The sequence below is a fragment of the Lissotriton helveticus genome, chromosome 2_1, assembly GCF_964261635.1.
Source record: "Lissotriton helveticus chromosome 2_1, aLisHel1.1, whole genome shotgun sequence".
NCBI classification, from domain to species: Eukaryota; Metazoa; Chordata; class Amphibia; order Caudata; family Salamandridae; genus Lissotriton; species Lissotriton helveticus.
Genome location: NC_136059.1, coordinates 594,476,083 through 594,492,891, shown reverse-complemented (window position 1 = coordinate 594,492,891; position 16,809 = coordinate 594,476,083). Strand labels below are relative to the sequence as shown.

Here is a 16,809-nt window from a genome sequence, read left to right as displayed (position 1 = left end):
AACCAGCTTGCCTGTCCGCCTGCTGAAGTGCTCCTCTCAACCCCCAGACGCCGCCCCCCCTCCCCATGCAGCACCCTTTGTCTCTGTGCCAGCGCCCCACTTCAGCAGTTCTCTGCGCAGCAGACAGTCAAAGGATATGCTTTCCCCCCATGTTCAATGGCTGTCAGATGATGACCTCCAGTACTGCCGCCAGGAGTTATCTCATAGTCACATCAGGAGGTCCGCTGTCTGTGGCGTCACCACTGGCAAGTTGGCATCTTCTGACAGAACCGTGGACGGAGAGGAAGCGACGCTGACATCCAGATCACTCAGCTGCTGGGCTTCCACCCGCTCAGTGGACTTGGCCGCGCCCAGCGTCGCAACCACCGCCAACACTTCCTGCCTCTCCCGTCTCATCGGCTTGGGGCAGCCGGGCCTGGGTCTCTGCTCTGTCTGGCCCCTTTCCTCCGTCTCCGTCTCCTGGACCGTTGCTCTTGCCAGCCTCCGACCTCCGGGCCAGTGGGCCTCGTCCCTGACCATCGCCCGGTCTCCTCCAGCCAGTCCCAAATGTCAGATAGGGCCTCAAAGAAGCGCATGCCCTCCTTGGTGACCACACGGAGGCGCGAGGGGAACAGCAGGGAATAAGGCAGTTCCAATTCCCGCAGCTGCCGCTTCACGGCCATGTATGTGTTCCTATGTTTCTGTACCATCGCTCTAAAGTCAGGGAAGAACATCACTCGGTTGTTGCCCACCTTGAGATCTATCAGCTTCCGGGTTTCGCGGAGTACTGTCATGGTCCCGGTAGTTAAGGAGCTTAAAGAGGAATGGGCGAGGCCGTGTCTCCCCGACGCTGTGCCTGCGCCGGCACTCTATGCGCTCTCTCAAGCACAAAGTGCGCAGACAGCGTTCCAGGTGGTAGGAGCTCCTGCAGCCACCGTTCCGTATACCTCTCAGGGTTCTTCCCTTCCTCTCCCTCCGGCAGTCCAACTACCCTGACGTTGTTTCGCCGTGAGCGCCCCTCCGCATACTCAGTACGATCTTCTAGCGCCTGAACCCTCTCCACCAGATCTTGTAGCGCCGCAGCATGACTGCGCACCACAGGTTGTATTTCTTGGACCGAGTGGCGCTGGGCGACCACCTCCTCCGAGAGTTTACGATGGTCGCCGTGCAGCAGCGTGAAATCAGATGTGACTTTGTCTATCCGCGCTTCAAGGGACGTCTTGGTTTGCACCAGGGTGGTTCCTATGTGTTCCACCGCCGCCAGCACCGTGTCCATCTTGGCAGCCAGCGTCATCGTGAGCTCCGAGTCCCCTCTGTTCCTTTCCTGAGTCGAGCCCACGTCTCCTGCTGTCTGCTGCTGCTGCTTCGGCTTGTCCCTTAACTTCCCCATCACCAGTTGCTGCGCCGTGGGCATTAATGTGCCTGTTTGGTGCGGCAGTCTGCGAAGAAGGGGGGAGCCCCGGGCCTGTCCTGGCTCCGCCGTCACTGTCACCTGAAGGGATCCCTCCAGGGCCGGCCACCTGTGCCAACCGGCCAGCTCCAGTGGCCCGCTGCGGGGACTTCCGCTCTTGCCAGTACAGTCTTTAATATCCTGCGCTCTCCCCCCCGGTGTTCTGCGCCGCGTGCAGGCACTCTTTCGTGTGGGGCTCACACCCGCCTTCAGGCCTGTGATTGATGCTGCGGCAAGAGCTCCCCCCTCTGGATGTCAGCCCGGCCCCAGGGAAGGGGGGCGCGATGTTCTCTTGTGGCTCAGGGACTTTACAGGACTCCGGGCGGCGCTAGCCAAAGCCGCTCACGTTTCGCCGTGCGATGTGCACCCAGTGTAGGTGGATCGCCGCCGCTGCTTTTGGGCCTTATTCCACAGGCTTCTCCATCACTCAGTTGGCCCCAAAGGGGCGCAGGACGTGTGCCGTCTGCTCCTCCCCGGCCTCGCGTGTGGGCGCGCACCGAAATCCTCAGTGGCTCCCCAGCCAGTCGCGCCTCATCACCAACGTCTGTTCACGCCGTCCCGCCTCGGGCCTCGGGCCTCGGGCCTCCTCTCTCGCCTCCGCCCCACAGGATCTCCGGGTTCCCCACAGCTGTCTCAACGAACGGCGACCGCCAGTTTGCTGAGCGGGGGCACCAACTGGTCCGCAGCAGGCCGCCTGGTCTCCCGCCTGCACCAGTGTCGACTCGCACTCAGCTTCGGTGCGCTGAGGGTCTGGGGGACTTCCTGAGTGGCAGGTCTACAAAGGTGGGGTGCTACTTGGGGGTCCTCCACCAGCCACTAGCGTCCCTTGCAGGCAACGCACTATCCGCTGCCAGAGTCAAATGGGAGCGGGCTGTGCGCGCCTGCATGTCCTGTTGGCCGCCATTTTAGGGTCAGGCAGGGGGGGAAAATCGCCGGGTGCTGCAGCTCTATCCTGATGGGCAACCCTCTTCCTGCACACCGTCCAGGGCCCCTACCGATACTCCGCCGAGCGTCTAGAGCTGCGCCCCGTGGCCCTGGATCCTGCCGCTCCAGCCTCCAGTAGGTCAGAGGGGCGGCGCCATGTTTGCGAGGGCCGTCCCACTGTATGTGATCGCGGGCAATGAGCGCCTGACGGGAGCCTTAGACAAGGGGGGCACCTCTTATGTCCACGTATGCCATTGACATCCGGCAGTCCCCCGTGGGTCACACCAGCCCGTCTAGCCCCTCTGAGTGCCCTCAGTCCGTCTCCGGGCGCTGTCTCGATTCGTCCCGCGAGGTCGTTCCCCTTGCCGCCTGGTCCGGTGTCGTTCACCACTGCGGACGAGCCACTCCTTCGCGGTACCTGCTGCGCTGCACCCGGGCCGGCTTTGTCCCTCCTGCCGCACTGCCCGCCTCGTCGCCGGGACCTCCCAGGTAGCAAGGCCTCGACCAGGTTGCGGTCGTGTTCGCGCCCCCGGGAGCTCCGCCGCTGAGTCACTTCTCAGCCCCGGCCCCTGCCGTCACCGCTCCTTGGTACAGCAGCCTCCTGAGGTATCAGCGCTTTATCCCTGCACTGTCCCAATTGCACAGGAGCACCGCTACTGTGTTTTTCAGGATAAGTAGGCCCCGTGTGGTCGGAGCCTCACCGAGATACGTCCGCCATGTTAGGCTGCAAGCCACGCCCCCCCCCTAGATAACTAAACACTTATAAGGTCACTAAGGTGAGACCTATTGGCAATGCCAATGCTTGTCTTTTTAAGTGACTCGCCCTATCTTCTGTACAAAAGGAAAAAATAGAAATACTTGGATTTAAGGGAAACACTGTCCACACATTGCCTATGAGTAGCCAATATTCTTTCCCTTTATTCTAACCTTTACTATGTACAACTCTTATAATCTTTACTATGGCTTGACGATATCGGATTGTGTTGGGTTACATTTGGTTTGCTGGACCACAAATAAAGATTTCCTCAGATGCACTCTCTCTTACATGTTTTTCTTTGTGGTTTTGCAGGAATATCAATTTATTCTATGCCCCCTCCCAGAAGAAATAATGTATTTTCAAATTATACGTCAACCGAACGAGTTAGGAGCTCCCATTTGGGATTTTAAACCTTCTTGTTCATCGATGCCACTTACCTTCTACTCAAATTCGGTTTCTGTTTGTAAACTGGAGTATTGCTGAGTACAATTCAGGCAAATGAAGTTTAATAGCAACAAGACAGAAATCCGGGTCATCTGCAGTGGCACTGCATGCTGGTCTGACACAAGCTAGCCTGCTCCTTTTTTATCTTTGCCATCTTCAGTCCAGAAAGTTAAAAATCTGGTTATTCTATATGGTCAAAATTTTTCCCTTAGGACTCAAAAGCAAAAGGTGGTGGATACATTTTTTACACAAAGAATCAACAACATTTATGTTAATATTCAGAACAAATCAACTGTTAATAATCCTTTTTAGGTCGAGCCTGAGCCAGCGCGCATGCGCTGCTCTTCGAGGCTTCTTGTAATCAGCCTAAACTTTTCTATGTGGGTCTGACTCACCCCATGCATTTGGTTGGCTGTTGCTTGTGTTATTTTCTTTTTGTAGCTTGCAAATGGCTAAAGGCAGGCGCATATAACACCTTTTTGGCAAATGTTCACTCCCACAGCGTTTTGCTTGTGGGAGCGAGCAGCGGTGCGCTGCATTCCTTCTTCGTGGATAAGGTTACTGATTAAACACAGCGCAGTCCCTTTCGTGGCCGCACTTGTTATTCCAGCTGTCTTCGTTGTCTCCCCTGAACTGTGTTTCGTGTTCCCCTCTCTTGTTCTCCACGGCACCACTTTCAATTGAAATTGAAGAACTCGCTTAGGGCTAGTTACCATTCGTCAGCGTTTAGCATCAGCTGTTTATAGTTATCGTGCAGGAAAAATACGACAGAGCCACCACGATTCTCTTCTCCCTGCAGGTTACCCATTTGTACAGCAAGGATTATTTCCTTTATTCACACGAGTGCACATTTGGGGTAGCCTCCACCCAGCCACTAAGAAAGCATTGCAGCATTTGGCAATCGACAAAGCTGCACGTCTTCTTGAACACCGATTTCATACAGAGGTCTCCTCCAGGCGAATTTGTGTTTACCTGTATCAGAAATGCGTCACTTCATAGGCTGGGTAAATAAAGATCCTATAGCGCTCGGTGCTGGTTCTCTGGTTTTCCTGCTTGCCTCCCTCCTGCCTGTTTGACAAAGTGACTTTTTCCGGAGCTACAGAAATAAAGTACACACTGTACTGTAGCAGCAGCAGTTAGGTAAACATGCCATCAGAAGCGATACAGAATTGACTATGAAGCTGGCACACTTTTGTAGGAGGAGGTAACAGGTTTTGGAGCAGCACTGTGGATGCGTGTGCCCACTTCCAGATTAAATGTACAAATTGATTTCAAGTCGTGCCAAGTAGCGTGAAAATGAATTTGCCCGTCTTTTATCTTTGCAAGGCTTGGCAAGTGATGCCTAGTGGCCGTCCGCACTAGACGTCACACTTATGCACAAAATAATGCAGCAAAAAAGGGACGGGTGATAGAACCCTTCCCTTCCCCCAAACACCTCCCAGGGCCACTGGCATGGCATGCCAGGAACTTATGATAGCCGTGGACTTAAGTAGTTCTGGCGAGCCGCCGCTGGAAGGCCCCGCATTGTAATGAGGCTATGACAAAACGCCACCTCACCAGGTTACCTACGCCCGAGCGGGCAGACACTCTGTCAAAGCTCGTAGTAGTGAATTTGGCAAAGCACAGCAATTACTTATTTACAGAACTTTGCTTTAGCTTTTTTGTATTTGTAGTTTTATATAGGATAGTCCACATCGGGTTTCTAGCGTAGCGCTTTACAGTTCGCATAGAAAATAAGCTTTGTGAGGAACGCAGCAATATAACGTTGATATGCTTACGGCTGGAACTTTACACTGATAAGTAGACCGTGGGCTGTCTCTAGCTGACAAGAGAGGATTTTCCTATTAGCAGAGAAAATGAGATACATAGTTATTTAGTGAACTTGAAACTCCAGTCAATGAATAAAATCCATATTTTTGTGTCCTTGCTGTTCATGATGCGATATTTGGATTAAAAGGTGAACGGTGTGTATTTCCTGTGTTCCGAGCTGTAGTTCCAGTTTACTGGGGCATTTGATGGACAGCAAATTCTTATATACCTTTCTTGAAGGAGGTGAAGGAAGTGGCAGTCCTCCTTTCCAGAGGCATGTTCTTCCATGTTCAGGGACTGCCCCTGAGAAGAAGTGATAGATGGTGTTCTGTTTGTTGAATTTCAAAATTCTACATACCAGATGCGGACAAGCCAACAGATTAAGGGAGAGAGCAAAACCAAGAAGGATCTGTCTTGGCTCTTAGAGTCCGTGAACAAGCAGAGCCCTGAAAATAGTGGGCATATCATGCATGCAAAAACCATGATGTAAAAATGCCAAATTATAAAAAAGTATAATTCTTTACCATGTGGAAGTGTTTGTGCATCAGATTGTATCACTGCTGATGGGTAATGATTACAAGTATTTGTTTTCAAACATGAAATTAAAATCCATTCCTGCTCATCACTCGGATGACAATGTAAATTAAGCGGCAATCCTGTTGTCATCTACAGCCTATATGCGGCCAAGATTCTTGTTAGAGCTGTAGCAACATTATAGTATATTACATGTATATTTCAGTAAACACAAGGTTTTTGTACAACATATATCCTGAGCTCAGGCATGTGAAGGTGCTGTCTTTTGCGAGAAAAAGGAAAAGTGGACTTTGTGAAATAAAGAACCTTGCCTAAAATTACACAATTTGGTCAAGTACGGAAGTCAGGGATTGATCCTAGATTTTCTTGTTTCACATTATATAATTTAACCACTCAATGGGTATTTCTTTCTCAAGTTTTTAACATCAAAAGGTTTGTATTTGTTTTTCATTCTTTTTTTTTAATATATTTCTTTTTATTTAGCAAGGCATCAAAATGAGTGCATAGTACAGAGGTTAAACATTCCCACATAACATTATATCAATAGAAATGGGAGGGGGGGGAAAAGAAGGGGGAGCGAAATACTTTTGCATGTAAGGGTCATGGGGATACAGAAATATCCAAAACAGAGTCAACCGGTGGTACCCGGATCTCCCCCCTGTATCGATTCCACAACCCCCAAACAGTTGCCCATTTACGAGGTCGGCGTCTTGCCAGGTAAACAGTCTTTTCCCGGAACATACACCAATCCATGCACTCTTTCCAATCCTCCAGCGTGGGCGGCCTCTAGGATCCCCACCGTTGTGCTATATTTCGTTTCGCTATCATTGCCCCTAGAGTGGCCCACCTGGTTTACGCTGTGTTTAGATCTGTAAGTTCCCAGATATTAAGGAGACATCTCCTCGCTTCTGGTAGCATCGTCACCCCCAATACCTCTCGCATTACATCATGTATCTCACTCCAATACTCCACCATATAATGACATTCCCAGAGGATATGGAGGAACGTGCCCAAACATCCACACCCTCGCCTGCACAAACCTTCTTCAGACAGTCCCATCCGATTGTTTTTCATTCTTGGTGCATAGAGGTAGGTCTTGGTAGTGGGCAGAAGCCACATGGATGCTTGGTATGGGATCAAGGGTCCAAGATGACTACGAACTGAGCCAGAGTTAAGCATCTGGCTCGCACTTCCAGTGGCTCGCCTACAACTACTCCTTTGCATCCAGTTCTTCCCAAGGATATCTGTCCACTCTATGCTAGGTAGGTCAGAGGCTTATACTGTACAACTTCAAGGGTTATTTATTCATGTCCACTGGGAGTCTGTTCAAAGATCTTAGGGTTTGTAAGAAGTGCTCTGGGTTTTTTAAGTCGAGCCTGGGCAGCACATACGCCGCTCTGCGAGGCATGCTTTATTCGAGTATGGACTTGAAGCTCCGCCCATAGTTGTCATTGGCTTGTGTCATTGTCCTTCGTAAATGCTGTCTTCTGATTCCTTAATAGGCTTGTTAGTCCCTCCTTAGTACCGCCTTGTCTTCATTTGTAACCTCCAATGAGCACTTACCCTTTTACTTCTGTTGTTACACAGTATGTCTTTTTAAGTCTGTAAGCACTATTTTCTTTAATGTTTTTTTTACTGCAGATACAACATGCTTTCCTGCAACATTCAGAGCGCCATGCGTGCTTTCACTTTCCAAGCTGCCCTGGACAATGGCGGCCACTACTTTGAAATGAAATAGGTCTCGCATTTACAAGAGTTTGAGCTATTGGCATTGTAAATGACTATGGGCCAGATGTAGGTGGCTAAATACCCGTCGGTCACGCCGAAATTTGGTAAATTTCAGCGTTACCGACCGATATTTAGCCATTACCAATGTAGGTAAGGAATCGGTAAATAAGGAATTGGTAAATACCAATTGTAATGTAAATTGATACCTGTATAGCGCACTACTCACCCGCAAGGGTCTCAAGGCGCTTGTACGAATACCGCTGTGGAACCCATCCTGGCTTTCCCTGTGAGGTGTCCACTCCTGGGCACCCCCAAGGTGGAGGCCAGGCATCCTTAGCGTTGTGGGGGCCTTTGTGGAGATTAAGCAAGCTATTGCCCAGAGTTGCAGAGTGGGACTCCATGATTGGAATAGGCACCGAGGCGAGAATTATCAGGTCCGTGGAAGTTTTGAGCCCAAGACCCGCCGAGGCGGGGAATTGAACCCTGGTCCCGGGCTAGACCTCTGCATCAGGGTCTGCCGCTCTAACCATTGAGCGGCACTTCTCCACTTGAGCCACACTTCTCCACCAATTCCTTATTGCTCTTGCATTTAAGGAATCGGTAATACCGATTCCTTAAATGTGATGTAGGAAGCACATTAAAGAGTGCTTTTGAGCCTTAAGAAATCTGTAATTACCACCAACTTCAAGTTGGTGGTAGTTACTGATTTCCTTTAAAAAATCACTTTTTTGTTTTTGTCAAGTGCCATGTGGCACACATTCATGCCTTAGGGCATGTATGTGTGCCACATGTGCACACATGCACATTTCAGGGGTGCAACAGGGTGTCCTTTTGACACCCTGGCAACCTTGAAATGGCTCCCGCTATTAGCGATTCGATAATACCGAATCACTAATAGTGAATGTCTTCACATTCATTCCTATGGGCCTCCAAGCCCATAGAAATGAATGGGTAGGTATTCCTTATTACCGAATCTCCATTACCGATTAGGTAATAACTAATATTAAGTATTCAGTATTTTTTACTGAATCTTTACCTACATAGGAAATACCGATTTCTTAATACCGAATCGGTAAAATTCAGTATTAAGAAATCTTTATTTCAGATTGACCTACATCTGGCCCTCTGTCTTTTATTTATATGTTAATTATCAAAACAGATAAATAAAAGGCACTGTTATTTACAAGCATTGGCATAGCCAATAGGTCTCGCTTTTGGGCCCTTATAAGTATTTAGTTATGCAGCACAATATCCTTGGTGCAACAACATCAACTGTTGCATGGCTAAACACTTATAAGGTCCCAAAGGCCAGACCTATTGGCTATGCCAATTCTTGTTTTACTATGGACCAGCCCAGGCACATTCCAAAAGCACATGCCACCTCATGGATCGCATTGATTTGACTGTTTCAGCCCTATTCCCTCAGAACCTCGCATGACCAATATCTAGGACAGAGAGGTGTCGGCTTTCTGGACAGCATAAGCCTGGATTAAGTATTTATAGAGTTCTGCAATTTCCTCATGTAGAAGAAGTCCAAAGAAATAGTGTAACAAGCTTCCACATCTGGCTGTGTTCCAGCAATTAAAAGACCCACGTTCTCCCTTTTTTATGAAAACCATAGTATATTCATCTGACCTGACAAATTACAGTCCACAATCTAACACTGCCTGCCTGGCATGGTACCAGAATATTGTTGTCAGAATACATTAGACATAAATATTGTGCCCTAAATATTACTTACCAAAGTATCATCCCATTGGAGTTTTAAAACGATAATAAACGTCCAATGGAGCTATATTATTTAAATTATATTTATGACATACAAGCCTGTCATGTGTCCTCTGTCTGTTGGTTGAGAATTCCAATATTTTCCTTCTGCACAGGTTCTCGGCGGTGTTTTTAATATAGATTTTGTATTGTTGGCCCACTGTAATTTTAAGGTAGTGTGTGATTAAGTGTTTCTTTATATATTTCGTACACCAAGACTTGTGGCTTGAAGTATGTTAAAATAAAATCAACCCACGAGCTAGTTCTTTGAATCCTATGGATCATTTTGTAACCTACTGTGTTTGGAAGGAGATACAATTGTAGGTCAGATGGATAGTCACAGTAGCTTCAATTTGAAGATATCAAAGGGCCTGGTTCATAAAGGTTTTGTGGTAGAGCCAGAAATCCATGCCTAGTAGTAAAATCTAGGTTTCAATTCCTTAAACTATTTGATATACCAGAATAGTCTGAAGTATACACAAACGATAATTTATGTATATTTCAGACTATTCTGGTATATTGAATAGTATAAGGAATTGAAATTTAGATATACATTTGTACGACAATTCCTCCATGTATGCTATTTGGAACTAATCACCTGTTGGATAATCTACTGGACAAACCTGGTAGAAATGTGCTTTGAACATTAGTTTGGTTTTACCTTTTTCTTCACATGGAAAATACACACCATAGAAAGTCGCTGACTTCTGATTCTGTTTTTTGAGTATTAGTTTTACATGGGCTTCCAGGCTATTTTAGTTAGGTTATTTATTGAGCCCACGCTCACTGGAGTTTGTTGCCACTGAATAACCTTAAGTGCTTAATGACTGACTACTTGGATGTTGTATGTCGCTTTAAATAGTAGAGTTTTCAGTGCTCTTTGGAAGAGTCCAGAACTTGATTTATCATTTCTAAAGGGAGACAACTCCATTCTTTGACAGCAGCATAAGAGAAAGGCCGACCTGCAAAGGAAGAGATCCTAATCGAAGGCACCGCTAGGAAAAACGTGACCTCGGAACGGAGATTAAGAGTAGAAAAATAAACTCTGAATATTTTGGCTAACAGGGTAGGGGATCGTAATGGACAATCTAGTGAGCCATAACCATGGCCATAATAAGAATACTGTATGTTATGGGCAGCCAGTAAAGTTGCCTCAAAATAGGTGTGATGCGCTCTCTTGAGGTTACAACAATAACTTGTGCAGCTGCATTTTGGATCAGCTGAAGCCTCCTAACAGATTTTTGGCGGAGAGCATAAGACTGATTAAAGCAGAAGTCAAATCAGAAAGCATACACTGTGTATGCTTTTTCATATACTTGGCGGCACACGGGGGGGGGGCAATAAACAAAATGCTGGTGAGTACACATAAACACGCATGTTTGTGGGTGTTCAGTGCATTTTGTATGACGCTATCTTGCCACCAGCAAAGTCTGCTTTCCTGCCTCTATTCATAAACCTACTCTTATGTATAATCCACCATACTGGCCACAGTATAAAATCCATTTGCAGGCATAAATATCTTTAGATCCGATTATGTGAATGTCCCATCTGGGAGCGGACGGATTCAGTTCACTTGCACACCAATTTACGTGAGCAAGGAACTTTGTGAATGAGAGCCATAGTGTCTCATGCAGGGGTGTCCAAGATGACAGGATCATTGGAAATACTTCAGATTACACACATGAATAAAATGTACATACAGTAAATCTAAATGGAAATAATGAAATGAAATGAAATGAAATGAAATTGGATTTATAAAGCGCATGGCTGCCCGTGAGCGTCCCAGCGCTACCATGCGAAAATAAGAAGCTCTAAGGGGGGGCAAGGGAATTTAAAAGGTTTTAGGGAAAAGAAAAAATTTGAGACAATGGAACTTAGCACCTAGTTTAGAATGCTCGGAGTTGGCCTTCTTAATCAAGACTCCCTTTGCAAGTTGCTGCTGTGTTGGGCCGGCGTGGGGAGAATTTCTTGGCTGCTACTTCCCCACCTAATTACTTTTTTTTTTTTTACTCCATCAATGGTAAAGCAGTTTTTTTTGTTTTGTTTCTTAAGCCAGTCTCTCTGTCCTATTGTTGCTGTCCCCTTCTCTTCCTTCTATAAGGGGGAAAGTAAGCCTCAAAACGATTGTAAAGCTGGATAAATAAACAAACTGACATGCTCATGTTTTTCTGGGAGGCATTTGGGAATACATTCCTCTTTAGCGAAGGAGGGGGGGGGGGCAGCACATCACCAGAGACTGACTATTGAAGAAAGACGCTGATGCTGTGTTGCTGAAGGAGAGGCCCTTATGAAGAAAGGGACCCATGTTTTCTCTTCATGCAAGGTGAGGTGAATCCAATGCATTGAAGGCGCGGGTGCAGATAACTTATTGTCTTCATCTGCAGGTCAAAAATGGCTGTTAAATACCCTGCTGTCCGCAGCTCGGCCATATAATTGTGGGGAGGATAATTAACGGCCATTATTGCCCGTAGGTTAGGGCAATTGCACCTTCCTGAAAATCTGGTGTTGAGTCGATCTTCCTTTGCCTATGTTGGGCACTTGGAGTCTGTCTGTGAGACACTTTTTGACCCTTGTGTCGTTACAGAAGAGACAAGTTCCGGATTGGGAGCTACAAGCCTTAAAGGTTGGGCTCATGTGTTTGCTGCCTGAGGTTGATACATTCACAGAATTTAACCTTAAGGTCATAGTTTCCTGGGCGCTTTGAGAACTTGGCCATTCATCCTTTCGCTGTCATTACAATGAGTTCCATTGAGCTTGGTAATCCTAGCACATTTTATGTACTGTCCTGTATTAATGCAAAAAAATAATAACAATAATAATAATAACCTTACAGATCAAGTGTACCCGTTTTGCCGAGTCTAGCTGTGTTTCAGACTTTTCTTGAATGTGCTCATGTCCATAGGTTGCCACTAAAGAACAAGAAGCTAAAAATGCACTTTTGACTTTTAAATATCTTACATTTCAAATCATGCTTTAAAATGCCTGAAGATTTCAGGATTGATGCACTTCCTTTCTTTGACTGCCTCTTAACTTCTCATTCTCAGTTCGCCTTTTCTGGAGTTCTCACAGTTTGCAGGTTACCAGTTATATGGTGATGAAGAGGTCCCAGCTGGAGGCATTATCACAGGAATTGGTCGTGTGTCAGGGTAAGAGTTGCATATGTTTTCCCCCTGATATGAATAGAACCTGTGTGTTATTTTGTTTCACATATTGAGCCTTCTCTGAGGTTTTTAATGAGACTAAAAAGGGTCCGAGGGTTTGTGGATTAAAGACTAACATTTCTTTAGTTTATATTGTGTCTCAGGACATCCATCTTCATGGCCGTGGAAGGCAAGGGCGAGCATAGCAATTCAAACTTCCCAGTGTAGCACAGCTATAGAGAGAGAGATAAATATTTAGACCCATAAAACCTTGCTAATAATTCTCTAAAACTGGATTGTGTATTGTAGGTTTATTCCAGAGTTCTGACTGAGCTGCAATTCGCTCTTCATCAATGTAGAGTGGGCTTTTATTACTTTAGAATGCTCTTTTAATTAAAATATTTTATGAGGAAAGTCATCAAAAACAAATGGTGAACCCAGTATCCGAGTCCTGTTCTCCTCTCCCTCCTCTGTCTAGAACATCTCCCCAACCACCATGTAAAGTTGACTGCAAAAATACCAGCTAATTTTAAAGCTAAGATATCTCGGACACTTGTCAGCTAATTGTGGTGCAAACACGTTGTTCTTGACATTGTTATAACTTGCCTGGAACTTCAGGACCATCTCGTCTGTCCGACCTTTAAAGACCATTATTTTTAAATTGCAAGCATAAACATCATACATTTAAAGCATATAGATTGCAATTTATATTTTGATCTTAAAGGAGTGCCAATGTTGCAAAGGCTGGCATGTTTTTTTATTATCCCTGGGATTCATAAGAGAAGCTAAACTCATAAAAGCAAGTCTGGCTTGGCCCTCCAACAGGCCTCCTTATGTTTTAACAACGAAGAAGGATGTGCACTTTTTGGTCAGCTATTTTTGTTTGAATTTTATTGCATTGGAAATATTTTAACCCCATACATTACATGCACTTATTAGGTACTATTAATTACTTTTATATTTCTTTCCTTTTATCAACTTTATCAGCGCCTTCTATTCCTGAGGGCATCTTGTTACAGTCCGCAACCATGATGATGTTGATGTGGCTAACATCATGTAGAAAGGTATACCAAGAGAGGAGCCTTGTGATACCTCTACAAAGTCCCTGGTGTCCTTAACCATTTACCCTGACAGTCCCTGTGTGGTTGAGAATTGCAAACTGGCTTGAACCATGATGGCCATTTTCCATTTTCTTATAGTGAAACACATTGTAAACTATTGGCCTCTGCCACTTTTGATTTGTTGTGTATCCGATCATCCATGCAGGCCTTTCGTCGGAGAATAACATCTGTAGTTAAGGTTTTACAGGGATTTGGGGACTCTGCTCCTCTGAGTAAGGTTATTTTCCCAACTCGCTTTACAAAACCGCATTTATGATGTGTGCTTTCTCTTTACTAAGTTGCTCATTGCTCCTTCTAGCCAGTCTTCAAAGGCCTGCCTGGTTGCCATCTTTTTCCATCCATGAATGCCTTCTACCAGGCCTTGCACATCTTCCGGCACCCTTGGCTTTGCTGAGAAGAAAACCATAGCGAGACGGGTCTCTCTTAGCTCCCAGATACTAGGCTTCTCAGGGTCAATCTCATGTTTTCTACTTCTGTATTTGCGGCAGCAGCGCCTTGCTGAGCTCCGCGTCTTACCCCACATGGTTTTATGTGTGGCTGTATTTTTTGAATATGTGGTTTAGTGTTGAGCCAACAATGGATTTACAGTCCAATATCTAGGACCCTAAACTTTTCTGGACATCTTGAAACAGTAGCATTTACAAAGGAAAATTGTTGAAGCGATCAGAAGGTGCTGAAGACAGATGGAGATACTGGGCAGCACATTAGTTTCTTTTTGGTGCCAGGAATGCACCAGCTACTGTGCTACCTCAAACAAGAAGTCTCCCTTTGCTCCTGCCACTCTGCAACCACATGTCATGCCCTGGAGGAAATCTGAATCTGTTGCAGCATGAGAGAGAGACTAGAACACAGATAACTGTATACACAAAGGGTTTAATAGAAGTGACTTATTCCCGCCGTGTCTCACTTCTTTGCACATGCGTTCATGTAACCTAGTATGAGCACCATGATGGCGATGAGATGAACCAGGTCTATTGACATTCATGTGTAGAACCTGTGTAGGAATAAGAGTACCAACCTGTGGTTTATCGGTGTTTCTTTAAACTGGTTATTTGGGTATACCAAATTGCACCTGCCAAGTCTTCTAGACGCACCACCACACTGTCTCTTCCACAAGTTAGGAGTCTAAAATTAAAGCACGAGCCCAGAATGCCACACTTTCCGTTTATTTTCTTAAGAGACAATACTATGACAAAATGTATAGATTTCCAACATGGGAACGGTGGAAAAATATCTGTAATTACCCATTATTCAAATGTTTTTCATGATACATTTTACTGTCACCCCTGCTATTAGACACTTTGATTTTTATCACAGCTGAAAATATCGCAGATATTTGTTAACGCCTGTAAAGGACATGACCGCAAACTTTGAATGCCATTGTTAAACACTATTGCCTCCTCTGTGGGATATTCCTATTATTGGAGGCTCCACACCTCATCCCTGCATTGGTCCGTGCCAAAACAGGCTGCAAACTCCCAAGAGGTCGAGGCTATTTTGTTCAGCCAGAAGTGATCACTTGTGTTCTACATTGATGCTGATCTGTGTGCTGCTGGTTTTGCTGAATTACAAAAAAAAAATCTGTCTTGTCCTCAAGGCCTTACACAGCGCACTCTAAGATACTTCTTTAAACAGATGCTCACATGCCACCCAGCGAGAATCCTGTGCTTGGCTTCCCTGTGCTGTCTTGAATACTGTTAATATACAGGACTCATTCTTTTTGAACACCTTTAGCTCTTCACCTCAAGCCAGACTTCAGATTGTACTGTAGATGTTTGAAAACCACTGTTTTTGCCAAGCCAAGGGGTGTAACTCCGTATATGTTGTCACCTCTACCTAGCCTCACCCTATTCTTCACACGCTCCTTGATTAATCCATTTGGTTGCATTAGCACTTATTTTTCTTTCCTCATTGTGTTTCAAGCTGTGCCATCCAGAGAGAAGTAGAGCTCCTAAAAACATATTTTTGCAAAGAAACCTATTTTACACATTCTTCATTCAATTTGTACGGAATGATATTTACAAAAACACATAAATAAATTTGCACCCCTTTGTTTTGATAGTGAAGTGTTTCTAAACCATCTGTTAAAGACTTAGAGAAGAAAAGCTGAAGCTGTAAAACGTGGGTTGATCATTTGAAAATGTTAAATGGAGAATGATAATATATATAAATTATGTCAATGTCCCCTATCGTATCCATTTATTTTATTTTGAGAAAAAGCTATGGGACTGCAAGTGGTTTCCTGGGCCACATACGAGTTATTCCATCGGCTTCTGCCATTGATTAGAAAACCTAGTGCTCTTCAGCTCTATGCCTGAAGCTTCGCCCACGCTTGGAGCAGACATTAACTGTATATATATTACTGTGACTATTGCTCTTTTATTATTGTTTTTTTTTAAAACAATTTTTATTTGCAACAAACCAAAGCAGCAGTGCACAGCATGATACAGTCGTAGATGAGGGTCCAAAACAAAACCTCGACATCATCACAGTTTGTACAATAGAAAGATAGCAACTCAATTCTGTTATAACATACAATATAGACCAGGATAATAAATGCAATGGTAAAATGGAATGATATAGTAAAATGGACTTAGTCATTTAAGTCGCCGATGAGGGGGGAGACAACTGCATCTGTAAGCTGGGCCATCAGTGTTTGTCTCTCACGTCGCAGTTCCACAGTAGAGGAGACGCAGATGTCACCCCTATATTTGTTCCACCTTTCCCATTTCAGATCCCATTTCTTCAGGCTTCCACGTCCCTTGAATACCGTTTTCTCAGTGATCATTGTGCTATCCAGGTCTTTCGCCCAGTCATTAACCAGCGGGCACGCTGCCACCCCTCATTTCTGAGCGATGTTGCGCTTGGTAATAATCCAACCCATCAAGGCCCACGCTTGCTCTGCCTGGGATAAATCAGTAGTGTCCCACACATTTGGGAGACAGAGTTTAGGGGATGGGCTCAGGGGTTTGTCACATGTCCTGGCAATTTGTCATGTCACTAATTTCCAATAGTGATGTATATGGGGACATTTCCAAAGTATGTGTGTGAATGTGCCGGTTTGGTTGCTGTGTCGGAGACAGAGTGGATCAGGTCATCTACCCAGTCGGAACAATAATTTGGCATCAAAGTAGACCGTGGGAAGGATTTTGAACT

The 16,809-nt window shown here is 45.5% G+C and overlaps 1 protein-coding gene across 1 annotated transcript in view; it reads left to right on the top strand.

Annotated features, from left to right (window-relative positions):
• MCCC2 (methylcrotonyl-CoA carboxylase subunit 2) overlaps positions 1–16,809 on the top strand; it is a 260,423-nt gene that overhangs the window by 90,961 nt on the left and 152,653 nt on the right. The window contains exon 4 of the mRNA XM_078675283.1: positions 12,437–12,538. Within this exon, the coding sequence (XP_078531409.1) occupies positions 12,437–12,538 (102 nt within the window). The remainder of the gene's footprint in view (positions 1–12,436; positions 12,539–16,809) is intronic.